At 42.4% G+C, this 27,474-nt stretch overlaps 2 protein-coding genes across 3 annotated transcripts in view; one reads left to right on the top strand and one right to left on the bottom strand.

Moving 5' to 3' along the window:
• Positions 1 to 9,131, top strand: part of MAP2K4 (mitogen-activated protein kinase kinase 4) — a 146,173-nt gene extending 137,042 nt beyond the window's left edge. For both annotated transcript variants that reach the window (XM_015426303.1, XM_015426302.1), the window contains 3 exons: positions 4,204 to 4,352; positions 6,474 to 6,519; positions 6,828 to 9,131. In XM_015426303.1, the coding sequence (XP_015281789.1) occupies positions 4,204 to 4,352; positions 6,474 to 6,519; positions 6,828 to 6,941 (309 nt within the window). In that variant the 3' untranslated portion in view covers positions 6,942 to 9,131. The remainder of the gene's footprint in view (positions 1 to 4,203; positions 4,353 to 6,473; positions 6,520 to 6,827) is intronic.
• A 3,560-nt stretch (positions 9,132 to 12,691) lies between these two features.
• Positions 12,692 to 27,474, bottom strand: part of MYOCD (myocardin) — a 49,499-nt gene continuing 34,716 nt past the window's right edge. The window contains exons 9-13 of the mRNA XM_015426290.1: positions 26,103 to 26,256; positions 17,024 to 17,974; positions 15,798 to 15,911; positions 14,505 to 14,562; positions 12,692 to 13,263 (exon numbers count right to left, since the gene is read on the bottom strand). Of these exons, the coding sequence (XP_015281776.1) occupies positions 12,692 to 13,263; positions 14,505 to 14,562; positions 15,798 to 15,911; positions 17,024 to 17,974; positions 26,103 to 26,256 (1,849 nt within the window). The remainder of the gene's footprint in view (positions 13,264 to 14,504; positions 14,563 to 15,797; positions 15,912 to 17,023; positions 17,975 to 26,102; positions 26,257 to 27,474) is intronic.

The raw sequence follows: 27,474 nt of genomic DNA, 5'->3' as shown, positions 1-27,474 counted from the left end.
TTTCCCTCTCAGTCTTAACAAGTGTACACCCCATTAAAGCATACTTAAAGCTGGGACCTTTTTTGTTCCAATGTGCATCATCTTACACTTGCCTACACTGAACTTTATTTGCCATATTGTTGCCTACTTACTCCTAGAGCTCACCACAGTCAACCTTGATTTTCACTATTTTTGAATAATTTTGTGTCATTTGCAAACCACTGTACTTGTCTACTCAAGTTCCAGATTACTTATGAACGCATTAAATAACACTGGCCCCCAATACTGATCCATTGAGAGAACAATCTGTTTATTCTCATTCTCTGCCTCCTTTTGTTTAACCAATTTTTAATCCATGAAAGGGCACATTCCCCTATCTCATGACCAATGTTCCCTCTAAGCTGTGGAGTCTTGTGACATTAAAGTTGTGAGTAAGCAATTTGGCTACTGTATAAATCAGTTTGCTCTGGAGCCATCCTGCCTGAGTTAAGACAAAATGTGTGAGCTGGAGGCTAAAAAACTGTGAGCTAGCTGACACTAACTCAGCTTAGAGGGAACACTGCTCATGACTAGCTTTATCAGGAGTCTTTGGTGAGGTACATTGTCAGAAGTCTTTTAACAGGTCAAGTATATAATGTCTACCAGGTCACCATTGTTTACATGTTTGTTCACTTTTCAAAGAACGCCAAAATGCTGGTAAGGCAGGACTTCCCTTTGTAGGCTTTGTGCCTCTATGTGCCTAATAATTCTATCTTTGATTGTAATTTCAACTTACTTACCCAGGACATACATTAGGATAATTGGCATGTAATTTCCTGGTTCCTCTCTGAAACCTTTTTTAAAAATCCAGTCTAATGATTGCTACTCTCCAGTCCTCTGATACAATGGCTGATTTTAGTGACAAGTTTCACCTGCTGGTTGGGAGATCAACAGTTTCACATTTGAGTTCCCTAAGAACGTTCAAGGGCATGCCATCAGGACCCAGAGACTTACTTTTTAAAAAAAATATTCTTTACTAGGTCTAGAACAGAGGTGTCGAACTCATCTGTTACGAGGGCCAGATCTGACATAAATGTCACTTTGTTGGACCAAGTCATGTGTACCATAAAATGTAACACGAGGTACTGGAGATATAAACTTTATAAAGATTATTTCAGATGTTGAATGGCAAAAGCAGGTTTGGTTGGGTTAGGTGTGATATGCAAAGGGGTATTTGGTGTGAAGATATTAGCATTGGTAATGAGACAGGAAGCCTAGGTCTCAATTTGGTCCAGTAGGATTCAGTCCAGGAGGATGCAAAGAATAATGGACCATAAATCTGAAGAAATGAGCAGTGACTCATGAAGCTCATACCCTACCACAAATTTCATTAGTCTTTCAGGTGCTACTCTTTCTACTGCTATTAGAAAACACAACATTCAAAAACCAGTGCGGGAACATTTTACCCTTCTACATCATTCAGTTGCTGACCTAAGAGTAGCAGTTCTCTTACAAAGGAATTTCAAAGGGAGATTAGAAAGAGACTGCTGAATTGCAACTGATCTTGACACTCAAGACAACGCATCTTCCTGGACTGAATTAAGACCTAGGTTTCTTTTATCATTACCAATGCCTGCTGTTGTCACTTGGCATCTGAAATCACTTCACTCTCCAAGATACAAGGACAGATGGACTAACATTCTAGCTGTATCTGAAGAAGTGAGCAGTGACTCATGAAAGCTCATGCCCTGCCACAAATTTTGTTAGTTGTTATGGTACTACTGGACTCTTGCTCCCTTCCAGTGATAAAGATTGCAAGCTGTGCTGTTAGGTTTCTTTTATTTTTTCCCATCTGTTAGAACTGGAAAGGGGGATCTCTCCAAGTGAAATAATGTGTTGATTTCAGACTGGGCAAAATCAACTCAGTACTAGTGATGATAATGAAACAGTTACAAAGGGGGGGGGTTAATGTGAAGAAAGGCAGCCAGTGAGGTGGGAGGGGAGAGAGGGAGATGACCTGTTGAACTGGAATGTATGGAACCATAAATGTATTTTAAAATAATTAGCCATCTACTTCCAGTCATTAAACAATGGAATCCAATCCAAGTGTTCTAATCACTAATCAGGGTCTTTTTGAAAGAAAATAAAATCCCAAATAGGCACAGAGAAATCTAATCTTTTTTTAAAAAAAAACAATTTTTTGCAACAAGCCAACATAATTTCCTTTTAACTCCCTTATGCCAGCTGCATCTCTTTCCTGGCCCCCTTCCTTTTTTAATGTGCATGTGTGTGATCAGGTCTCAAAGTAAACAGCAGAGGAGTGCAATTTTAATGTAAATTTTGCTTGTCAGAAGAATCCCCCTCCCTCCCTTTCTCTGAAAAAGTGTGCACATACATGAAAGCTTATACCTGGAATAAAACTCTGTTGGTCTTAAAGGTGCAACGGGACTCCGTCTCTTGTATGCTTTCTCTGGCTCTTTTCCTCCCCCTCCCTCCCCAAAGGAGGAGGAAGGGGAGGAACCCTCAACCAATGGAGGGAGGCTTGGCTTTCTTTCTCTCCCATGCGAAGCAGGAGAGAGTGACTAAGGGAAGTGGGCAAAAGTGAGTTATGATTCAGCAGTGGTGGCAGAAACCCTGGAGAGGGAAGCAGGAGAGAGCCAGTTGCTCGCGGGCCAGATACAAGCTTTTCAGGGGCCAGTTCCAGCCTGTGGGCCATATATTTAGTACCCCTGGTCTAGAACTTCATCTCTTGTCACCTCAGTTTCACTCAGTTCTTTTGACTCCCCTCCTGAAAATAGCGGCTGTAGCATCCTTTTAGCAGTCTGCTCCTTAAATTTTCTTTTTGCTTGCCTAATTATTACCTTGCACTTTTTTGGCTACACCCTCTGCTCCATTATGTTCACTTCATTGGGGCAGACCTGCCACTTTAAGAGCAGTGACTTCACAGTGTCACTAGAGGGCCATAGAGGGGAAAGGCTGTGGTGGAGCAGCTGCTTTGCATGCAGAAGGTCCCAGGTTCAATCCCAGGCATTGCCAATTAAAGGCTCAGGTGGTAGATGTTATGAAAAACCATCTGAGATCCCAGAGATCTGCTGCCATTTGAAGTAGACAATACTGGAGTTGACAGACCAGTTGTCTCATTCAATATGAGGCAGTTTTATGTGTGTTCATGTCAATGGTAAATCTGAAAAATAAAACCCTGGCTCTGAGCTTGAATTAGAAACTCTGCCCTTGTTCTCTTTACAGAATAGCATGAAGGTAGAAGGGTGTGCCTGCCCTCATATGAGCAGAGATATCTGACTTGGGCCTGGGCGTGGAGAGGATAGGAATGGCCTGTGTTTGTTGTGCTGCTGTTGTTGCCCCACAGTAGACAGACTTAATTAGCTTTGTGCTTGTTGATTGGTTGGCTCCTTAAAAATTAATCCCAAATTCAGAGCAGCAAGAACACACAACAAAACCAGGAGCCTGTTATTTGCCTACTAAATTATGGGAGGTGCAGGTATACGAAATGAAGGATGATGAAAAGGATTCACAGTGAGTCACTGGAGGATTGCCATTCTCAGTGGGAACCTTGTGTCATCCAGAAAGCTCTCATTAGTACCTTATTGCTGGCTTTTATCACCTCAACCAATTTCCTGCCCTGCAAAGTCTTTCTCAGGGTAAGCTGGAAGGACTTCTGCTAAAATCTAACCAAAATTGTAATGCCTATGAATGTATAAGGTGAGCTGTTAATACTCATAGGGGCTCTTATGTGGTACTGTCCTATGACTTAGAATGTGTTTTTAAGGCAAAGGTTTTTCTTGTTTTGAAGAAAAGTCACATGTTCAGTTAGTACTACATTAATACTCCATTTCCCTGGTTTTTGTGAGCTTGACATTGACTAACCCAGTGGTGGCGAACCTATTGGCACGGGTGCCAGAGGGAGCACTCAGAGCCCTCTCTGTGGGCACGCGTGCCATCGCCCCAGCCAGGCCCAGACCATCATTAAAGTGTCGAATTCTCTGCCAAATAATTTTAAGTAAATGAAAGCGTTTGGGATTGCTTTCCTTACTTTGTTTGGATCATCTTAAATTAATGTTTGAGTTTTTTCTAAAGTAAAACCCCAGTATTCAAGTTAAATTGCTCTGTTGGCACTTTGCAATAAATAAGTGGGTTTTGGGTCGCAGTTTGGGCACTCGGTCTCTAAAAGGTTCACCATCACTGGACTAACCCAACCTGCGTTGTTGCTCTATTCCTTTGCTGTAGTATGAGCTGGCTACAGGACGGTTCCCCTATCCCAAATGGAACAGTGTATTTGATCAGCTGACACAAGTAGTCAAGGGAGACCCACCACAGTTGAGTAACTCAGAGGAACGGGAGTTCTCTCAAAGTTTCATCAACTTTGTCAATTTATGGTGAGTATTCTCCACTCTGTCTGTTCTGGACCTTGATGGCAATAACGTGATTCATGCTGGGGATCACACCTCTATATTTCTGTGCAAGATGCCTTAAATTGTTGCCACACATCCTGCGTGTCTGATTGGAGTGGTACTTTTCTCAGACAGTATGTCATGTCTTCTCCAAGCTCCTGAATCAGTTGTCACTCTAGTAGTAACACAAAGAAACACTTTGTTATCAGTTGTTCGTATTTAACAAGTAGCGCTAGGAGGAAGTGAGTTGGTAGCAGGTAAATCTCTGTTTAGCAACACCTTTTGTAACCTTTAATTGTATCCTGGAAATCTTTGCCATGGTGAGGCTTGTTTTGACTGTTATATAATTAATGTGAAGCACTAAGGGACTGATTGCTGAGATGGGGTGCAGATCAGATCACAGAATGAGTCAAGCTAGTCCTTGCTGCTGGGAATTTTGCAAGTCTGTAGGTGTGTAGCTGCGTTAGTTTTAAATAAACATCTGCACAGTTATCACACATTGTACGGCAGACAAACTAAAGTGGATCTGAATCAGTTCTTGTTACTGTTAATACATAGAAAGCTCAGGAAAACAGTATGTAAAGTGTGTAGCAGTGCTTACATTCGTGATCTACAAAGGGCTGTTTTGGCTGCTTGGCCTGGGTTCAATGCAGTGGCAGCCTGCCTTCCACCTGGTGGGGTGGCATGGTTGGGAGCCTCCCACACACCTCTGCCACTAGCTCCGGTCCATAGTGGCGGCAAATGTATTGCTTCTGCATGCTACTTTACACCCATTTAGGGCAGCAGAATGCCCTGGGTTTACATTAACACTCAGAAGGAACCATGTAGGACCAAGGATATGCAGAGATACTTTTAAGATGTAATAAGTATTTGCCTTTAAATCTCTGATCATGTGGAACAGAAAGCAGAGAAGAGGTATTTTTGTAAGATGAGCATTCTTGGATTATAGAAACCAACAGTGGGAGCCACTGGTAAGCTTCATGATAAAACTCCCTCGTGTCTCTTTTCCATATGGTGCAACCTAAGCAGAGTTATACCCTTCCAAGCGCTTTGAAGTCATCAGACTTCTGTTTAAGATTGCAGTGCCATATTACTCTTCAGAAGCACTACTGTGTGGATTTGCTGCCACCTTCTGATTCATTAGCATCTCTTTCTTTAAAAATACAAAACGAAATCACAGGCTGTTAAGTTTTGGTACTGATAGAATGACAGGATGGTTTTGGTTGCTTCCCCTGCTTTAAAGGAAAATGATCTCTCTGAGAAAACGAGGTCCTATAAATGTGACCTCTCTCCCCTTTCCCAAACAGCTGACATCTGTATTCATTGATTATTGGAGTCATGGACGGATGAGCTAATGCAGCAGTTCTTTCACTGTGCAGTCCTCAGCAGAGTTGCATTCTTGTAAGCCTATTATCTTCAGTGGTCTTTAGAAAGGCATAAGTCTGCTTAGGATCGCACTGCTGCAGTTCTGTTTATAAAGGACTGGAATTTCAGAAAGCAAAGATCTTGAGGAGGAAGTGCCAAAGGCGTCTCATAAATGCCATGGAAAATGCTGGGGGGGTTGGGTGCTTTCTTTGCCCAAAAATTAAAATCTAAGCCAATAATAGGGGGAAAGCTTTACTGGTAAGAGAGATTGTGGAGTATTATGAATTTAAACTAGGGTAATTTCATGGTTGCCTACAACCACAGAACTGCCTAGCGATTCTCAAGAGACTTTAATACGCTATACAGAAGTGACAAACTGTGAAACTTGATGGATGTATAGCTAGAGTAATGTTGGCTTTTTGGCTTTTCACCTGATTTACTTACAGATTTAGATACATAGAAATACAGTTACTAAATGTGTAAGTAAACCAGGTGAAAAGCCAATGCATTTCATTATTATTGAATGGTAAAGTCTTTATTGTAGAACTGTCTCTCTTCACGGTTTCATGAAGACGCTATGGTGCCTCATAGCGTATTATTGATCATAATGAATTCATATTAAAAACTTGCCAAACTGGTTTAACGAGTCATGTGCCTGGAAGTTGTACTGTCCAACAGTTCATTTTAGGTGTTTTTCTACAAACATTCTTGCTCCTTTAACATCTTTTTGATCTTTTCTAGCCTTACAAAGGACGAGTCCAAAAGACCAAAGTATAAGGAGCTTCTGGTGAGTATGGGGGGAAAGGGCTAGCAGACATTTAGATTGCAGCAGTAGCACAGACCCATTGCCTGACTCTGCCCTGATTGCCAGGAAATTCCAATCCCCTCCCTCACCACTACAGGTGCCATTTACATTTGCACCACCTAGATGATAAATGTAGATGCTACAGCAAGGATCTTGCTAGGTGCTCTGTGCTGGATCAGTACAGCAGCCCACAGAATGGTATACGAAAGCCCTCTGGGGAGCTCCAGGTGCTTTTTATGCTTATGTGTGACAGAAGCGATAAGAAGTTTGGTTTCTTTCTCTTTTCCCAGAAACATCCCTTCATCCTAATGTATGAAGAGCGAACAGTGGATGTTGCGTGCTATGTTTGTAAAATCCTGGATCAAATGCCAACAACTCCCAGCTCTCCAATGTATGTCGATTGATACTGCTGCTACATCAAAATGCTAGAGCAAGTGCTGAGAGAAAGCAAGATGTACAGAATCTTCATCCCATATTGCAGCGTTCTAACGCTTGCCCAGACAACTTGTGCGATAATGTTGGTGTTTTTCTTTCATTCTGTCTGTATATTATTGTCACTTATAAAGTGCATCCATGTAATACCTGATCACACAGTGTTAGTGTCGGTCAAAGAAAGACCTCATTTGCTCTTTTTGTGGACATGTTCATGAAATGTGGAAACAAATGACATTTATTTGTTGACCATGATTGAATAGCACCTAAAGTAAATTTCTAGACTTGGAGACTTCTCAGCAGCTACTGGAATTATTTTTATTCTCTCAAACTCTTCCAATTGTTGTTACAGATAATTTAAAAGAAAGGATGTTATGCATTGTCTGTCTAAATATAAAGAGACTGTGCCTGGGGAGAACTCATGCAGCCAAATGAGCTGCACCTTACCTTCTGGAACTAGCAAATATTAGTGCAATAGACTAATTTATCTGAAATTCTGTTGCTTTATGGTCACTGTGTATGTTTTGAGGACAGTGGCTCAGCAGAACTTCATGGTGCGGGGGGATTGTGCTTTACCAAAATGTATGCATTGCATTGAAAGAGGCTAACAGTTAAAACTTTTAAGAGATGGAGAATAATATATTATTTCCATTTCCAAGCAAGCCACTTTTTGGTAGGACTAGATGTCCTATAAATTGTTACCCGATTTTGATCTGAGGATTTATCTAACTGCTCAGTTGAACTTAATTGGCTTGTGAGCACTGATTCTAACTGCACCATGCTTGTTAGCTGGCTCATCTCCTGAAATGGCACCAGAGAGCTTGTAGCTGTGGAGATGAACTGTATTATTCCTTAAATACTTGTAAGTCATCTCTACCCACCTGCCTCAGCTCTCCAGAGTCCTAATATAGGACCTTCCCACAGAGGCTCCATGTGTGACTTGGAATCTGTGCTTTAGGTCTGTTATCTACTATCGTATCAAAACTACTTCACCTATCTCCTGCTGTTGGATTGCTCAGGACCCAAAATTACTGCAGAAAAGCTACTAAATATGCTTTATTGTGGATAGAGTCTGAAATATTATAAAAGTACCATTTTTATGAAAAAGCTTTCTTAAAAGCAGTTAATTGTGAGGATTAGAATGTTCAAATTCTTCCAACTATTTGCCACAAAAAGGAAGTCGAGAGAGAGAGAGCGCCATACCCTCCCCCCGCCTCTAAAATAATTCCTAGTATTTAAGTCCCCTAATCTGCATCAGGTGAGACTGGTTCCTAAGTTATGGAGGGAATAAAGTGATATTTTAAGACCTGTCGTTATTTAGAATTTCAGTAAACAATCCCTGTTATACATATACAAGGAGGAGAATTGTGAATGAGTTGGTGATCACAATATTTCTTTGCTTAGCCAATTCATCTCCTCCTTGTTTACCAGCTTATTAATAAGCTCTCTTTGCAAGAAAGTGGTCCATTATAAGAACACAGTCAACACTAAATGGCATTAAAATCTAATGTAGCATCAGAATGGGAACTAGCTGGGATTCTGCATCTGCTAAGTCTGGGAAGATGATCGGACTTGTTAAGAGCCTCCCAACTGCGCATCCCTCCCGCTCTTTCTCTGTAATTGCCCCTTGTCACTGTCAAAAGTTGAACAACCATAGCCCTCTCTTTCTCCTGCTCTACTTCTGTGTATTTTAACAGAACACTTCCTTACAGTTAATCAGGAAATGGAGGTAGCTTCCAGTTCAGGCTCAGTGAATGACTGAGACAAGACAGTTCTAGCATATTAATCATAGATTGTTATGATATACTATTAAGGGTGCAGCATTTATATTACAGTGTATGTTTATAAAGATGTATAGTGTTCAGAAGCTGTGAAAATAGTGTAAGAACTGTACATTGTGAGCTCTGGTTAATTTCTTTTTCTTTCTTGTACCATAGAAAAAAATGTATAAAATTTTATTGAGAAGCTGATGTGCAGGGATATTGCCTTATTGTCTGTAAGTAAAATGGAGTTGACAATATAATGGCTTATAAGAGCTTCCAGCTATTTTATCCTTTCCTGACTTCCTTCTCTTCTATTTAAAATATCCTACATGGAATCAAAGTGTTAATGTAATAGTTCTATTTTTCCCCGCCTGCAGGCCAGTTGTAATAAATCAAGGATGCAACTATGACCTTGTTATTTTTGTTATAAGGTCAGACACATGATGGGAGAAAATAAATGCAAAGTAAAAGCCATTGTCCTCTGGCCAGGTGTCCCCAACTTACTGATGCTTGTAAGGAGGACCTAATGGACAAAGAGGCTCCCATGCCCCTTCTCTTTTGCCATTCTGAAGAAATCAGGTCCTTAGAGCAATTCTTGATCCTCTGAATTAATTACACTGTCTGTAAGCTTGATAGTACTACAGTAGACACCATAAAAGTCAACACCAGCCTGAGCATGGAACAACTCAAAGAAAAAGTACAAGACTGGAAAGTGTGGAGAGAGCTGGCTCATAGAATTGCCAAGAGTCAAACATGATTGAATGGCTAACAACAACACCGCAGCAGAAAGCTGCCAGTGTCGAAGTGTGATGCTTCTGCAAATGGATCCCAGAACTGCATATTTGTATTGTCAGCAGCAGAGTTAGTGTTCCACCATTGCCATCAAGAGGATTTTGAAAGTCTCGTTTCTGAATGTAGTAGTAGTGGGAAGCCTTTGTTCTAATTCTCCTTCAGAAATTAGAGGACTAGAAACTGACTGAATGGCTAGTTGGGATTTGTCCTAGTTTTGAATCTTGGCACAGCCATAAAACTTGTTTGATTGCCCTGGGCAAATTATTGTCCCTTAGACTAGCCACTCTCAAAGGATGCTTTGCAAAGATGAAATTAGTGATACTGTAATCCATTTGAGTCTTTGCGGTAGGCTTCAAATACATCTGAATCACTACTAAGAGCCATCATGGTTAGAGTAGGAACCAGGAAACCAGGTTCAGATTCCCACTCTTGTATGGAACCTTGTTGGGTGAACCTGGGCTAGTCATTCTTTCAGCCTAACAGGGTGGTTGTTCTGAGAATAAAATGGAGAGGGGAATGATGTTGAATACTTTGGATTCCCAATGGAGGAGAAAAGTAGTAGGGTATAAACATCTTAAATATTACATAGGTATCAAATACAGACTGAAAGGGAGTACCAGTGATTATAAAACATGTAAAAATGAAAAATTACAAGTCACAGGGATTCTTTTAATAGGTATGGTAGCTGGTCACAGAGGTAAGGTAGTGTGTTTATTTACAATGTGTGTGGTTACTTTAGTAGCTGACAGCTTCCCTTTAAATGGTATAATTAAAGCCCCGTACCGCATGACAGTGTAGCACCTAAAACTAGTCTGGATTCAAGTGCCTTTAAAAACTCCATGGAATGACTTCTAAATTTTGTGCATATTAACATTCAAAAGTAAAGAAAAACAAGCATGTGAAAGATTATTCTATCCTACCAGTGCACTGTGAACATTTGTACAATAGAAAAACCATGCTTTTAAATAGTGCGACACAACTTTCTTATACAACATTCAGCAATATTAAAGCCAGCTGTGATTCTTTCCCCAATCAAGCCTCAGGAGTTTCACTTTCTTACGGAGGCTGGAGTTTCACACATATTTGGTCTTCAGAATCCCTGCTCCTGGTACAGTTCAAGCTGACCTTCAGCCAAGAAGATACTTAAGGGTACACAGTCCTTTCTGAGCTGTTTTGATTTTCAACAAATGATCCTTCCAGTAACACAAGTATTAAACACAGTCAATCGGTATATATTTTTGTAACATTCTTTGGTTATATTTGTTCACAAAATTTCTCAGAGTAGGTTCATATATAGAAAGCTGCCCCAAGCTGCTTAAGCTTTGATAGAAATTTAATGATGGATGGGGGGGGGGTCTTTCTCCCCCTCAGTGTTGACAGACCTTTCTGAATTACATTGCACAGATTTACAGAAGAAATAAACACACTTGTGAATGTTGTTATTATCGCAAAGTGCTTGACTCAGAAGAACATGCTCCTCCTTGATCTGTGGATTCAAAGCTATTCTTCAGGAGGTTTTGCAAGGGACACCATCTAGCTTCCTACATGACAGTCTCAACTGATCAGGAAGCCCAGTACAGAGTAATGGCTAAGGCACTAGAATGTCATGAACTTGAGTCTTGTACTGTATAGCTGCTTCCAGTCCATAATACTGGAATGTTTTTTTCCCAGCAGCTGAGGAAAACAGGCATTTAAACGTGATTTTGATGACATCATTCTTTGCATTGGCATAGAATATGGCACAGGTGTCCTTAAGGATGGGTTGATTTGTGGTCTGACTTCAGTTTGAAGGAGGAGGGGGAAAAACAGATACAGGCCCTAAGAGACAATGCTAAGGTTCATCTCACAGGAAGCAGAAATTCTTCAGTCAAGTGCTGTGTTATTGAGATACAGGTAGAAGATTCAGCGGGGTTGTTTAATATGATTGCAGTTCTCTTGAATTTTGTTCTGCTTTGTCTTGCTGTAAATGATGTTGACAGACATGATAGAAGAAGGATTATGCTTGCCTTCCACTTTCAGACTTAACTGCTGGAGCTACATTAATTTACAGCATAGAAGCAGATGGAGTAAATGTAAACTGAAGGGCCACAAACAACAGAACAGATAATGTTTTTAGAAGGTTTTTTCACTAGCCTAATTTACACCAAGAAACTTATCACACAGTTGATTCTGTTGAGGCATTGGTATTAGCAACTGCCCTGCTTCTGATGGGGAAGACAGGGACTCAGGAAGTGGAAGTGACTTAAGCACTAGCAGTGTTTGGAGATGCACTCTACCTATTTATCCTCATTCCTAGACATAATTGCTAGGATGGGATACCTTGTACCATGAGAGGTATTTTTTCCCTTTGCAAGACAACTCAGCTGTAGCTAAGGTTACATGTGCTTTCTATGATAAACATTGTATTTATAAAATGATCAAACTAAGGAAAGGAGTGTACATGAAACCACATTCTGTGCATTTACTAAAAATAGAACACCAAATATGCCCATTTACAGATTTTTTTATGGATGCCTCATTTCTGAACTCTCTCTCTTGCCAAAAAAACACCCCATAACACCCTAATTTCTTGGATCCTTTAAGGTAGAATAAATCATAGTGCTCCAATTCTGATGCAAAGGCAGAGAATGAGATAGGTGTTCAGGAAAACAATGGTGATAGTAATGAAAAAAAGCCATCAATTAAGGCACATAGTGCTTAGAAGCAGGCTGGTTTTTAGAGAAAGAAGGCTTTCATAAATATGCCGAGGACAAAGGCTTTCCAAGTACTGTGCTGAGAGTCACAAAGGGCCTGCTGGCAGTACACTATGGTCTGCCTACAGTAAATAGTGATGTTAATATAGTGTACTTGATAAGGGCTGGTTTATGTGTTAGGGATGAAATGGGCAGATACATACCAAGTGTAGTTCCACTGCAAAGGGAACTTGGAAACCATTTGGAAGATTTCTGTGGTATGCATTTGCTTAATTAAAAGGAGGAGTATCTTTTGCTTGGGGTTGCTTGTAAGTGGGATCTGTGATAATTTGTAAGAAAAAGTTTGTTTATGTCCAGAGAAACGCTGACTCCAGTTTCTCTTCCCTGGATGGTACCAGAACTCTAGTTTAGTCTGTCCCTTTTGTGGAAATCATCTATGACTGGCTACATCACCATGTGTAGGGATCATTTTGTTCACCACTGTTGTAACTGCAGGTCCATGGTGCTGTTCAAGTTGAGATCAGTAACATCTAAGAAATCAATGTTGAAGATGCTGGGTCCTGCAGTGGTGAGGGAACCAAAAACGTTGGCTGAGCTAGGTGGAGTGAGATCCAGCCATTCCATTGTTTCCCAAGGAGACTCTGTGAAGCTCATGTGCAAAGCAGATCCTTCACCAGAAGAAGGAGAAAGTTGAGTCTCCATGGGTGAGAGGGGTGTTGGCAGGATCTCATGAGGTGTGAGCAGTTCATCAGCAGTTTTACTGGAAAATCCTTCCATCACCCCTTCAAAGTGAGGCTCTTCGCCACCTCCCTTCAGAAGGGTGATCTCATTTGTTCGCCCCAGTGGGCTGTGGGAATTTAACAAGATTTCAAGATGACTCTCATTGTTACCAGGGCCATGTTCAAAGGATAGCTGACTTGAAGGGCCTTGCTCAAAAGCAGGTGATGCTTTTAGTAAGGAGGATGTACCAGAGGTCCCTGAAGACACTGTTATCTGAGGCACTTTCTGACGACAAGGGTGGTCATCTTTGGCATTTGCAGGCATTTCTGTTTGCAGACCAAAAGTAACAGGAAAACAACAACTGATCAACAGTGTGGATTATACCATCAACTCCGGTTACCTCATAGCTTTCAATATTACAAAATATTGAGCATCTCCATGGTCATTTTTATCTTTTCTCTGCAGTACTGGGATGGTCACTGGAACAAAACAGTGTGAAACACGTCATGGTTTTACGAGGATGGCAGCAGATAAACTACTGTAGCCCTAGGTAAATAAAATTACATGTGATACTTTACTGGGTTAAACCAGCATAGAATTAACGGTTCTTGTAGTTTCTGTGAGCCTGGTATAAGAGGAAAAGGAAATTCATGCAAGTGCTAGCAGCTGAAACTCACAAGAAAAATGTTAATATGAGGGAAAGTTTTCATTATAGACAGGACAATGGTATTGATTCAAAAGCTGATGTGTAAGGACTAATGCGGACAAAATCACAGTTGTGTGTGTGTAGGGCAAAGGTTTGTAGTACCGCAAGGCCAGCAACATCAAAAGTGGTGTGGGTTACTGGAATCTGAGGGAGCTAATGCAGTCTAGTGAGAACCAAAATACAGAATTTCTGAGTGCCATTCTATTACCACTTGTCTATGTTTGTGGTTTTCAGTACTTTCAGCGGGTGTTATTTTAGAGCTTGTGGAAGAGGACAGAATGTGATGGAAGTGGGTGCTGTGGGCAGTGATGTTACGTATAAGTTCTGTATCAGTTCATGCAAGATATTTGGCCACTATTTGGCATTGGCCTTCCTACTGCCTACCAGACTTTGTGGTATCACAAGAAAACAGCCTTAGTTCCAGTACACATGACACAATTTCTGGTCTTGGTCATTCAAAGAGTGAGTCTGGATACAAACTCTAGAATTCCTCTCTTTTTAAAGCCTAAATATGTCAGTATAATCAGCTCATTTTTTGACTGTGGAAAAGGTTAAACACAGTTTAAACTTCCAAGTGAATCCAGTTTGCTTAAAACAAACTCATCGAAATAGATGGGCACGTAAATACACTTCGTGCAACAGAGAATGGCTATGGTTACATTTAGTCTTTCTGTAACTAGCTGGCACAGGCAGCAGGCATTTGGCTCAAATAGTGCTCATTGTGACTAACTGGTGTTCTGAAATAGCAATCATAGGCACCATGCTTCAGGCAGTGGACAGATAAGGGTTATAGTCTTTGACTGCCCAGGGAGAACACTCAGTGTCTGCAGAGTCCTGAATCATCCTCTGGGTACTGCCTACCTCCAGTTTCAATAAGCACATCCAGCAGTTCATCCATCTGCTGACTTTGGGTCATCTGCTGCAACAAGAAAAGCAGGGTGTCAAGTTCAGGTCAATTTAACGTTTCTTTCTTTAAGTTTTGCTTTCTTTCCCTTCACTTGTCATAAGGTAAGGGGGTGGAATTCCTGAGGGGGGTAGTAGCCATAACCATTTCTCAAATTGGGCCCCAAGAGTTGGTTCTCATGAGATCGACTTTGGAGACTCTTTCACCTGGCTAGTTTAGATAGGGCAACATTGTCTGAGCTTCCATAGCAACGCTAAGGGGTAGGTGTGACGTATGGATGTAGGGAGTTTCAAGCTTTTACCTGTAACCTGTATGTTCCCACGGTTTTTTTTCAGTCCTAACAAAAGTTCTTGTTCCTACAGTGAGCATATCTCTAATAAAGTATTTCACTGCCAATAGGGTAGATGGAGAGTGTCAACTGGGGCCTGACACGGGAAATTGCACAAGTCAGCCATTTGAGCCTACATGCTGCAAAAAATTCCGCTTGGATGGAAGGAAGCAGATCAGAGCTATCCGGAAGAATTAGTCTGGCTTGTCAGTTCCTTAGTAGCTTTGTAGTTATCTCTGACAAGATACCAGAGTAGTTTAGTGAATCTACCAGATTATTATGCACTTCAAATATATCTTTCAATGTGCCTTCTAGCTGCATAAAAGTCTGAGAAGCAACCTCAAGTGCTCTGCTAACATGGAATGAAATGCAGCTCCCTACTCTGTGCTTCAAACTGTCACTAATTATATTTGTTCATCTTCAAATCCTATAAAATTTAATATTACATGTATGATCAGGACTGCAGTCTCCTACTTTGTGTCCTTGGGAGTTAATCTTCCATGTTCTCAAGTGTGCCCACTTGATCAAGATATTCTCTAGGTGCTCAGACAAAGCTGAGTCATTCACAGATCTCTGCATTTAAAATCTTTAAAATTGGTAAGAAGTCACAGTCCTGCTGTTGCTTACATAGTTATTTATCCAGTGATGAAAACAGAAGTCAAGAACCCCTGCTTTAGCCAGGATTGAACTGCTGAGTCTCATTTCAACCTCTTACTCAACCACTGACCAAAACAAAGGTTGACGGAATTTGAGTTTTTGCTTGAACATCTCGAATTGTCTCTCTGCAGTGGTGAATCCACCTTTCAAGCCAGCAGCAATGAATTGATTTCACTCATAGACCACAAGGGATTTTGCTGCATGAGCAGGATTTAGATCAAATAAACCCCAGTCAAGCATCGGTTAGCAAGCACTGGACAGTTACCTGCTTCACTGCATCAGCATATGGTGGAGGCTGTTTTCCTTCTGGAAGGGCAATATTTGACTTACAGAAGCTGGGTGACAGAATAGAATACTTCTGTCCTCCCTGTGTTGGCATCTACAGAGAAGGCAAGTTAATCATAGAAATTAAGAATTAGTTGAGCAGAGACTGTGCAGCTTTATAATTGCATCAAAAAGTCCCTAGACTTGAGTTTATCTCTTGCCCATGAGACTGAACTGTCAATCAATGAATGGAAACTTGAGAAAACAGCAAAGGATGTGCAACCCATCTCCTTAACTTTTACCTAGGAATGCTTCCCAGTCTCATAAGAGAATGCTTAATAGAAAATATGAGGAATTTTCCTCTACTTCTGATAGGCTGCCTGGTTTGGGGGTTCTTGCCTTGTGTGGATGGGAAAGACTCATAGGGGCATCAAGACAATAACCTATCTCTACAAAGATGACCGATGGTGATAAATGCCAGTAGGCTGAAGGCAGCGATGTGTAGGAGAATGTGAGAAGACATGGACTTTGTTACATTGCAAGGAATCAGGAGCTGTGTAGCTTATGAATAGAAGTCCCGCCTCCAGCCAGAGTATGCCTAGAAAGGTGTTTGGGGAGCAGGGCTGTATTTCAAGTGAAAACTGAGATGTCCTGTGTTTTGAGAAAATGACCTGCTCTTGTGTAAGGCACCATGTTCTGATACTGTAAACCATTGTGATTACTGGATTCCACCTCTGGCATGTAAAGCAGGGCTGTATTTCAAGTGAAAACTGAGATGCCCTGTGTTTTGAGAAAATGACCTGCTCTTGTGTAAGGCACCATGTTCTGATACTGTAAACCATAGTGATTACTGGATTCCCCCTCTGGCACGTAAAGCTTTAGGGGATAGGATGAGAAACCTTTTCCAGCTATAACATGTTCAGGCACAGCTGCACACTCTTCTACAATGCCTTCTCATATCCCTGAGTTCTAAAATGCTGTGAAGGTGGGTAATACCAATACCAAAGTAACATTACACTTGCTAGCAAGAGAGGGACCTACATAAGGTTTTATGCATTTCCTAGGGCCACCGGAATTCAGGAGAATTCAGAATCTCCCTGCTCTTATGCTGTACTCTGCCTGGTTCTATGATATGAATTTGCGTGTGAATCTCCATCCCCTTATTAGCGGTAACACCAACCCAGTAAAAAGCACACATGAAAGGAGATACCCTCCAAGCTTCCTTACCGGAGTGGTGTGTAGAAGGCTGTTAGCCTGTGGAGAACTGCTGCGCCCTTCACCTTGAGTGTTAGGGGACACAGACAGGAGGTAATGGCTGTTTGGTGAGGGTGGAAGGCTGATGTGTTGAGGGCTCTTTGCTGTCTCTAGTGGTGGATGCTGGGGAGAGCACTGTGGGCTTAGGAATGTGGAGGACAGTATGCCATTTTGCCCTGAAGATTCCATATAATGGCTATTTACAATGCAGGGAAGCTGAGGTAACCCACAGTTATTCCGTGTATCAGAATTGCTGGTTTGTCCTTTCAAGGCAGTTTGCTTGGATGAAAATGGACAGCTGGACACTGTGCTTTCTTGCTTGATTGGAAAGCCAAAGAAATGTGTGGAGGGTTGCTTCTCCTCCGCTCCATGGCTCCTTTTGCGCTTCTGGAGTTGCATCCTCAGCTCTTCCACTTGCCTCTGCTCTCGCTGCAATTTCCAGGTGAGCTCATTGATGACCTTTTGTTTCTCCACCAGCATCTTGTCTTTCTCTGTGTCGATTCTTTCCACTTCAAGCTGGATGCCAGTTCCATTAATGCTCCCTATCAAACTCTCTTCACACCCACTCTGCACAGGAGAAGGGTGTAAGACAAACTGTGGGGAAGACATCGGTCCTTCATTGAAAGTGTCTGGTAAGGAACCGTTCACTGAAAGGTCGGAAGAAGCTGGGGAGATGGGTGGTGTGGAGCTGGTGCTGCCAAAGTGGTAAAAGCCATTGGATAACAGACTGGCTGAGGACTGGGACTGGTAGCTGGATAGAGAGCTTGTTGGGGTCACTGGGAAGGTGATAGTAGTTATTTCACTGAAGCTGGGCACTGAACCCCCACTGCATTCTTGGAAAGGCCGCAGACGTTCCATCAGGGCTGTTTTCGTTCCAGATACAGGAAGGCCCCTTATTCGGAGCTGTTGCCTCAACTCTGACACCTGAAATGAAAGCATTAGGATCTCAATTTGCTCCAGGTTTGTGGGAAAGTAGCAAGCTGGCCTATTCATCTAGCATGTTCTTACCCTGCTTTTCCTCCAAAGAGCTCAGGGCAGCATACATGGTTCTCCATTCCCCATGTTATCTTAAAAAGGAGTCTGAGATTATTTGTGGGAGGGGCCATGGCTCAGTGTCAGAGCATCAGGTTCGATTCCTGTTACCTCCAGTTAAAGGATTTGGCAGTAGGTGATGTGAAAGACCTCTGCCTGAGAGACCCTGGAGAGAGCAGATAATACTGACTCTGATGGACCAAGGGTCTGATTCAGTACAAGGCAGCTTCATGTGCTGACAGAGTTATAGCATTATGTGCTGAGTAAATTTTAGGTTTTAACTGAACTCGAACTCTAAACTGTGCTGTGTATCATTAAATCAAATAGGCATTCCTATTGATATCTATTGTTTTGGCATTGTTTGGGACATAAAGCTTTCTAAACCCTAATTTCTGGCATAAACCAAAGTTTATGACCATGAGTTTGAACTTGACACTCAAAATCTTTTTGGCCAGGTGGGTGTAGGGTAATCTTCTAGGGTAATCTTCTAACATTTCAGGTATAGTTAGGGCAAACCTTCATCCATGCAGTGTTATCTGAAGGCAAGTTGTTGGGATATTTGCAATTTCACTTCCTGTTGTCATGAAAGAGTTAACCTGTTTGTAATTGTTAGTTAGTTTGCTTAAAACCTATGAATAAGAAGAGGAAGAGATTGGATTTATACCCCACCCTTCACTACCCAAAGGTGTCTCAGAGCGGCTTACAAACTCCTTTCCCTTCCCCTCCCCACAATAGACACCCTGTGAGGTAGGTGGGGCTGAGAGAGCTCTGAAGAAACTGCTCTTTTTCAAGAACAGCTCTTATCAGAACTACGGCTTGCCCAAGGTCATCCAGCCAGGTGCAAGCGGAGGAGTGGGGAATCAAACCCGGTTCTCCCAGATTAGAGTCCGTGCACTTAACCACTACACCAAACAAGTAGAAGTTCCTGTGCTAAAAAGGGATGTCTTATTCATAACGAAGTGACCTTTAGCCTGGTCATTGGTCAATTTGTAGTTGGGTGATATTACCTGAGATTTTACATGTAGGCATTTTGGGAGTTTCTTCCTACTCTCTTTGTTCTAAGATCAGATGCTTTAAAATGATATGAGAAGTGAGATCAGACCAGAGTATCCATCTTGGAGTAATCAGTAACTAGAAAGATGTAGCTAGATAGACTATTTATTGTTTTTATCCTCTCATGTAACCCTTCCTAATTTCCTTAGTAAACTTTCTTTTAACTAATTTACACATGTGTGCTGTGTGGTTCCCTTTTACTCTGCTAAATTATCCATCATAAGGTTATGGCCTCCAGCATGTTCCCCCTGTGCTATGGGAACCAGGGAGCCTCTGTTGAGATGCAGCATGTAAATCAGAAAGTGTTTTTGAGTAGAAATCAACTTTTTGTTTTCTTGGGCATTTTCCCTGTTGGATTACAAAACAAAGAATCCTTCTTCTAAAGCCAGCTTTGACAGCTTGGACAGCAGAGGCATTTCTGTGGTTTGCAGTCTACAGAGGAAGAGGAGCTGTATCACCAAAGTGGATTTTAAATCACTAGGCTACCAGAGAGAATGTCTGACAGTCAGCCAGGTAGCAGCAACCAGGGAAGGTATGGAGGAAGCCAAACAGCTCAATGCTCCATGATTCAAATCAAAGCCTCTCCCTGTTCCTTGTGTCAAAGTCAACTTAAAATAACTATTTAATGTGGAAGACCAGGGTTTTATGTGCACTACATGTGCAAGATGTCATGGATGCAATTGAAAAGTCTGACGCTAAATGAAGCAGAAAAACAAGTCTTTTTAAAAATGGATGCCAGGGTTCAGCTCATCATTCTTACCTCAATTAGTGATAAAAACTTGTGGGGAAAAGAAAAACCAGCCCCATAGCTAGAAGGTTGTCTGTGGGGGAGCAAAGACCAAAAGCAGGGAGCTTAATTAGATTTACACTAATTAGATTAGTGACCAGCTTAGTGGTGCTTTAATTAAGAGCTAGTAGGGCTTCCAGCAGCTCCTGGGCAGAGCAGAACACCCACCACAGTGCCACTTTCTAAGACCATGAGGCCCAGAGCGAGCCACAAGCCCAGGCCAAGGACAGCTGAGAGAGAGAGAGTCTCTTCTTACCCAGGGCTGAGCAAGGTTTTTGAGAAAACCAGGGCCTCCAAAGCAGAAGTCATTGCCAGTTTTGTGTAGTGGTTAAGTGTGTGGACTCTAATCTGGAAGAACCTGGTTTGATTCCCCACTCATTCACTTGCAGCTGCTGGATGACCTTGGGCAAGCCATAGTTCTGTCAGAGCTGTTCTCTCAAGTACAGTTCTGGAAAGAGCTCTCTCAGCCCTGCCTACCTCACAGGGTGTCTGTTGTGGGGAGGGGGAGAGAAAGGAGTTTGTAAACCACTCTGAGACTCCAAGTGAAGGGCAGGGTATAAATCCAATCCCTTCTCTTCTTCTTCCTTTTCCCCTTCTTCCTTCTCTTCCTTTTTCCTTTGCCCCTCCCTCTGACCTTCCATGTTAGTGGCTGGTCAGGGCCTGACAGGATGAGGCCCAGGGTCTCTTGGGCAGTGACCATCCCCACATGCAGTGGGAGACCGGTGTCCAGAGCTGCTTGGAGGGGTGGCAGATTTGGGAGGGGTGTTGCCCCCTTGGCCCCATAGTAGCTAAGGGCCTTGAGTGAAACCGCAAAAGATCTATTTGAGGCTCTCAAAAGGAAATAGGAACATCAATCCCAAAAGCATACTTTGTTTCTAAGGCAGAAATTATACACTCTCAAATTGTGGGAGGGAGGCAATATTGGAGTGCATTTGTATGCAATAATGGTGATATTCAGAGCTTGAAACTGCTGGTGTAGAACTGTTTCAGGAAGAAAATAATACTGCTATTCTGATCAGTCTCCCAGCCTCATATGTGAATCAAAAGGCTGTTCTGGAATTGAAAGAAAAGACAGATCTGGAATTTATGTTGAGGGGTTTGGGGTTTTTTAAGGAACAAAGGTCTGCAGAGGTCTGTTAATGATACCGTGAATTCATAAATTGAGGCATGCATATGAAAAGACTGTTTGTTTTAACTGTAAGAAAACTGGGCATGCCGTGGGCTTTTGTAGAATGAAAAGGGATGTTGAGCCATGAGGGGAAAGCCATGCTGCACCAAACAATAGAACTCAAAACAAGAGGAGAGATGATGCTAAATGGAAATCTCCTCAACAGTTTGCATGTGTTATTTCTAGTAAAGAATAACAAATGAAACATCTCTGGCTTCTTGATTCTGGAAGTTTTTTTACACGTGTGCAATGATAAGGCTTATTTTGTTGAATTGGATGAAGGAAAAAGAAAGCATCTCCTACAGGTAGACGGTACCCCTTTAATTGTTTGTGGTGTTGGAGCTGTGAGACTAAGAGTGTTGGATGCTGCAGGAGCATTTCTGAAAGAATGTGTGTATGCCACAAAAGCAGGTCAAAATCTATTGTCTGTTGCAAGAATTGTAAAAGGAGGAAATAAGTTTGTGATGAAAGGGGATATGTGCCATATCTTTCACCAGAATGTAATATTGAAATAGTGGCAGAAAATACTGATGGCTTCTTTTACCTGAGACATGATGCTGAACCCGTATATCATACAAGACAAGGCAAATGTAAGCATTCAGACTGTCTCTTGGGCTGGCACTGGAACATTGGACATAGAAATTTCCAGTCTGTGAAAGGGTTGTTGCAAGACTGTGGTATTAAAGTGACTGAATGAGGAAATGGAAGCTTGCTGTGAGATTTGTTTAAAGGCCAAAGCTGCTGCTCCCAATTACAAGAAGCAGCAGAGCATTCCCAGTGAAGGACTCTTGCAAAAGGTGTATTCAGATTTGGTTGGCCCTTTCTATCCTTCTCTTGGGGGGAACAAGTATTTCTTGACATTCTTGGACACTGGAAGTCATTATGTATATGTTTATGTAATAAGCTCTAAAGCTCAGATGCTGAAGAAATTTAAATGCTATGTTGCAGCTTGTGAAAAATAAATCCAATAAGGCTCCAGAGGTTTTCTTTACTGGCAATGGGACTAAGTACTGCTGCAGTGAGTTCCAAAAGTTCCTGGAGCAGGAGGGGATTGAGCATAATACAAGTGTGGTATACTCTTTCCAGCAAAAGGGCTCTGTTGAACATCTTAACAGGAGCATTCAAGAGACAGCTTGTTGCCTGTCTGACCACTGCTGAACAGAAGCTGTAACTACAGCAACTTATCTATACAACAGAACACCTTCAAAGGTGACATTTGAAGGTGTTTGGGTCCAAAGTATTTGCTCATATACCCAAGGAAAGAAGGGGGAACCTAAATCCTAGAGCTGAAGTGGGAATCCTTGTTGGGTATGCTAGAGGTGGAAAAGGATACAGAGTTATAAATCCAAAAATGTTCTGGGTTAAATAATGCAATGTGGTACATATTGATGAAAGTAATATGCTCTAAGCTTCAAAGCAATTAGAATCCACAGTGTAAATCAACCAGGAAGCTGAGGTTGGAGTCTCTTTTACAGATATGGATGTTTGGCTGCCTGCAGTCCACCTGTCCACAGGCAGACCCACAATCTGAAGGGGAGGCAGGGCAAACTGGGCTAGAGAAGAGACTCCTGTGAGAAGAGCAATAAGGGAGGAGCAATAAGGGAGTACCACCTGAAGCTGCAAAGAAGTGATTGAACAGCCTACACCTGTTGTCAAATATGCCACCTTCAGGACATTACTAAGTATAGCAGCATCAAGAAGAATGCATGTTCAGCACCTGGACATTGGAACAGTGTTCCTCTGTGAAGATTTATCTGAGGAAAAAGCTGCTGTGACATGGACTGAGAAATTAATTATGCTGCTGCAAGGCCAAGGCTTTCAACAGGGAAAGGCAGACACCTGCCTGCTTGCCAGACTTAAAGATGGACTGTATCAGTATGTGATGGCACATAAGAATGGACTGTTATTATGTTGTCAAACCAAAGAAGATGTTCAGGAAATTGCAGATATCTTGAGCAAAGAGCTAGAAGTCCAACAGTTGGGAGAACTGAACCACTACCTTGGAATACAAATTGAAAGAATGAGAGTTTTCTCCTGAACCAAAGACACAAGATTATGGACCTTGCTGAGTCCATGGGGCTAAATGATGCCAAAGGAGTCAGTACTCCTCCGGAACCTACCGTCCTCAAACCTGAAGATGGGGTGTTGCTAGAGAGCACCCACCAATACAGAGAAGCAATTATTAAATTTCTTTATCTGAGTAGTGTCAAGACCTGATATCTTTGCAGCTGTTGGAATCGCATGCAGAAAGACTGATTCACCAAATCATTACGATTGGAATGCTGTAAAGAGACTGGCTAGATACCTCATAGAAACAGCTTACTTAAGATTTCAGCTTGTGACAACCTGAGACTTGTTGGATACATGGACACTGACTGAGGTGAAGACAAGACTGGTTACAAGTCAACAAGTGGCTACTTGTTCTTTAATGGAGACAGCCTGATTGACTGGATTACCCAAAAGCAACCAGTAGTGGCCCAATCAACAACCGAGGCTGAGTACATATCTGCTGCAAATGCTTGCAGTGAACTTGAATGGATCATCTGTCTACTAAAGGACTTTGGTGTTGAGAAATCTAAACCAATTACTTTGTTTGAGAACAGTCAGGCATGCATAGCTCTATCCAAGAGTAAGAGCATCAAAGTAAGAAGCAAGCATATTGTTGCCAAGTATTATTCTGTGAGACTGACTGAGATCAAGTATTGTCCCTCTAAAGAGATGGTTGTGACATATTAACCAAGCCACTCACAAGGGGGAAGTTTGAATGCCTGTACAAGTAGCTGAACCTTCATGACTTCAGTAGATGAACTTGAGAAGGTGTCAGGACCCACAGAAGGGGTGTTGGGATATTTGCAAGCTTACTTCCTGATGTCATAAAAGAGTTAACCTGTTTGTTTATGTATGCTAATTGTTAGCTAGTTAGCTTAGAACCTATGCGATGTCAAGTAGAAGTTCCTGTGCTAAAAAGGGATGTCTTATTCATAATGAAGTAACCTTTAGCCTGGTCATTCGTCAATTCATAGTGGGGTGATATTACCTGAGATCTTGCATGTAGGCATTTTGGGAGTTTCTTCCTACTCTCTTTCTTCTAAGATCAGATGCTTTAAAACGATATGAGAAGTGAGATCAGACCAGAGTATCCATCTTTAAGTAACCAGTAACTTGAAAGATGTAGCTAGCTAGATAGACAGTGTATTGTTTTTATCATCTCATGTAACCTTTCCTAATTTCTTTAGTAAACTTTCTTTTAGCTAATTTACACATGTGTGCTGTGTGGTTTCCGTTTACTCTGCTAACTTATCCAACACAAGTCAATGCCCATTCTGAACTATGTAATCATTGAATCTGGTTTAGCTCAGTTATTGTAGAATTTAGTACAGAAATAACTGTCACTAGAGCCCCAGATGAGAAACCACATGTGGGTTACATTTTCAGGTGTTGCAAAAATAGTACTTAACCTTGAACATTTGAAATTAACATTAGATTACATTATTTGATATTTAAACTGTGATTACTTTAAATTATTATCTGAGTTAGCAGGGAGATTAAGCCAGAACAGTTTTTAAATTCTAGGGGTATGACTGGAAGGCATGAAGAAATTTTGCTTAGCAGGTCCGACCAGTGCCTTGATCGGAGACCTCCAAGAAGTCGTATGTCAGCTGCTTTCAGTTCCGTGGTAGAAATGGCAGAGATATAAAACAAATTCAAATATCATATTTCTGTGCTCAGCTGCGAGCCCATGTTCCAAATAATGAATATAGGTATGTTTAATAACTGCTGATAATACATCGGGGGGGGGTATGTAAACAATCTTGATATGCATTGTTAAAATAAATAATTTCCTTTACTTAATGCAACCACTAGCTTCTTCAGCTTCCTGTGGTTTCCTAACTGAAACCTAGATGCCTTTCCAGCCCTGCGCTCCTGCCCAAGTTCCTTATAGACAAAAACATCAAATTGTACACCATTTTTAGCACCAGTAAAAGAAAACACTACAAGAAATATTTAGCTGTGCTGTTTTGTGCATATCTGTTACATAACACTCTAGTAGCAGAATCAAGTTTTATCCATGCAGAATCTGGGAGCTTTTAGTACAGAATTATAGAAACCCAAGAGAATAGACAGATATAACATTTTTACCAGTATTGGTCTCTGAAGGCAGAAGAAGAAGAAGAAGAAGAAGAAGAAGAAGAAGAAGAAGAAGAAGAAGAAGAGATTAGATTTATACCCCGCGCTTCACTACCCTAAGGTGTCTCAGAGCGGCTTACAAACTCCTTTCCCTTCCCCTCCCCACAACATAACATAAGAACATAAGAGACGCCAATGTTGGATCAGGCCAAAGGCCCATCCAGTCCAACACTCTGTGTCACACAGTGGCCAGAAATACCAGTGCCATCAGGAGGTCCAGCAGTGGGGCCAGGACATTAGAAGCCTTCCCACTGTTGACCCCCCCAAGCACCAAGAAGACAGAGCATCACTTGCCTGGGAGACACCCTGGGAGGTAGGTGGGGCTGAGAGAGCTCTTGACAGAAACTGTTCTTTTTTCAAGAATAGCTCTTATCAGAACTAGGGCTTGCCCAAGGTCATCCAGCCAGGTGCAAGTGGAGGAGTGGGGAATCAAACCCGGTTCTCCCAGATTAGAGTCCGCACACTTAACCACTACACCAACAGATGTCATCCCATTGTAAGGTCCATACTTGATTCCTGTAACTAGTCAGCCAATTACCTATTGATTTCACGTCAGTCACAGTGTATCTCTACATCTTCCTGCTCTACAGCACGGCAGACATCAGGAAACAATGTGGTAGCCACCTAAAAATCGGGCTTGCAATGCTGTCTGCAGCCGATGGAGAGGTGGCCATCCTTAACCTTCACTGCAGGGTTTGGCACAGTATTACCACTCCACCACTTTCCTGGATTTCCCAGTGACTGCTGATTGGCTGCAATGGTGGTTTTAGATGTGACCTCCTCTCATGAAAAGTTTTACTTACTGTCCAACAAACAACACTCACTTTTAAATCATCCAGATTGGATGGCAAAGGACCCGGTTTAAGAGCAGAATTGCAAGGCTGTCCTGAAAAGGTGCCTTTCACAGGAGAAAGAGGACTGTTAGCAACAGTTGCTGGGGAAGAGTTTGCGGTTTTGGCCACTTGCTCATTGGGCTGCCTGAAAAAGAAAATGACAGGATTAAAAAAAATAAAACCAGTATCCCTGTTTGTGTGTTTTTGTGCTGTTAGAAGGGAAGACTGCAGCCCACGTGGCATCTTCTCCTCATCCAGCTGCTTCTACTTTAAAGATATCTAAAATAAAACTTGTTCAAGAAATGGTAATGCTGCCCCTCTTCGTTAAAGCTTTTCAGGCTATGGCCACTGTGAGGTAGATTATATTTAATCTATAAGCATACATTTACCCTCTCAGTTTTGGTGTAGTGGTTAGGAGCGCGGACCAGGCCCATAGCCAGGATTTCCTTTTTCAGGGGGCATTTAAATTTCTTAGGGGGCACCAAGTTGATTGAAGTCAAAGCTTCCCCAGCTTGTACCCCTCCCCCCTACCAACTCAGTCATTTACTAATTTCAAAGGGAAGCTTCTCAACATGCCCCTAGCTGGCTGGGGTCTGGTCCTCCTACGGCTCTCTGGCCCAGCTCTCCGCCAGCAGGCAGGCAGGACAGACACCTTCCCCAGAGATGGAGGGTGGCTGGAATCTGGCAGGTATGCTGGAAAGGCAGGTGGTGTCTCCTCTCCTGCGGCGGCCACTTTTCTTCTTTCTCCTTGTCAGCCAGGTGCAAGCCCAGCCTCCCATACAGGTGTGCCATGCACCAACCTCCCGCTGCTCTTCCAGGTAGGAAAGGCAGGCAGCAAGGCAAGGCGATGAAGGAACACGCTGGTGCGCTCGCCTGCTCAGCCAAGGTGAGCACAGCCACCGCCAGCTCAGGACCCACAGCCCCTCCCCTCCCCCCAACCACCAGCCCGGGATGGAGCCAGCAGGGCTGCTGACAGGCAGAGAAGTCGCTTGGAACAAGCCCCACTTGGGGAAGGGGCGGTGGCAGCGGGGGGGGGGAGTACTCCAGGAGGCCCAGAGTGTTGGGGAGCCTGGGATGCAGGGAAACTCAGGGGCTCTTAGAAGAAAGTTGGGGGAGAACTGGGTTTGATTCCCCACTCCTCCACCTGCAGCTGCTGGCGTAACCTAGGGTCAGTTACAGGTTCATTCAGAGCTGTTCTCTCATGAGCAGTTCTTGAAAAAGCTCTCTCAGCCCCACCTATCTCACAGGGTGTCTGTTGTGGGGAGGGGAAGGGAAAGGATATTATAAACCGCTCTGAGACTCCTTCAGGTAGCGAAGGGTAGGGTATAAATCTTCTCTCGCCTGCCACATTGACTTCCTTGAA

The sequence above is a fragment of the Gekko japonicus genome, unplaced genomic scaffold (assembly GCF_001447785.1).
Source record: "Gekko japonicus isolate JY-2015 unplaced genomic scaffold, Gekko_japonicus_V1.1 scaffold501, whole genome shotgun sequence".
Classification (NCBI taxonomy): domain Eukaryota; kingdom Metazoa; phylum Chordata; class Lepidosauria; order Squamata; family Gekkonidae; genus Gekko; species Gekko japonicus.
The sequence above is the reverse complement of the archived record's forward strand: the minus strand, read 5'-3'. Positions and strand labels throughout refer to the sequence as shown.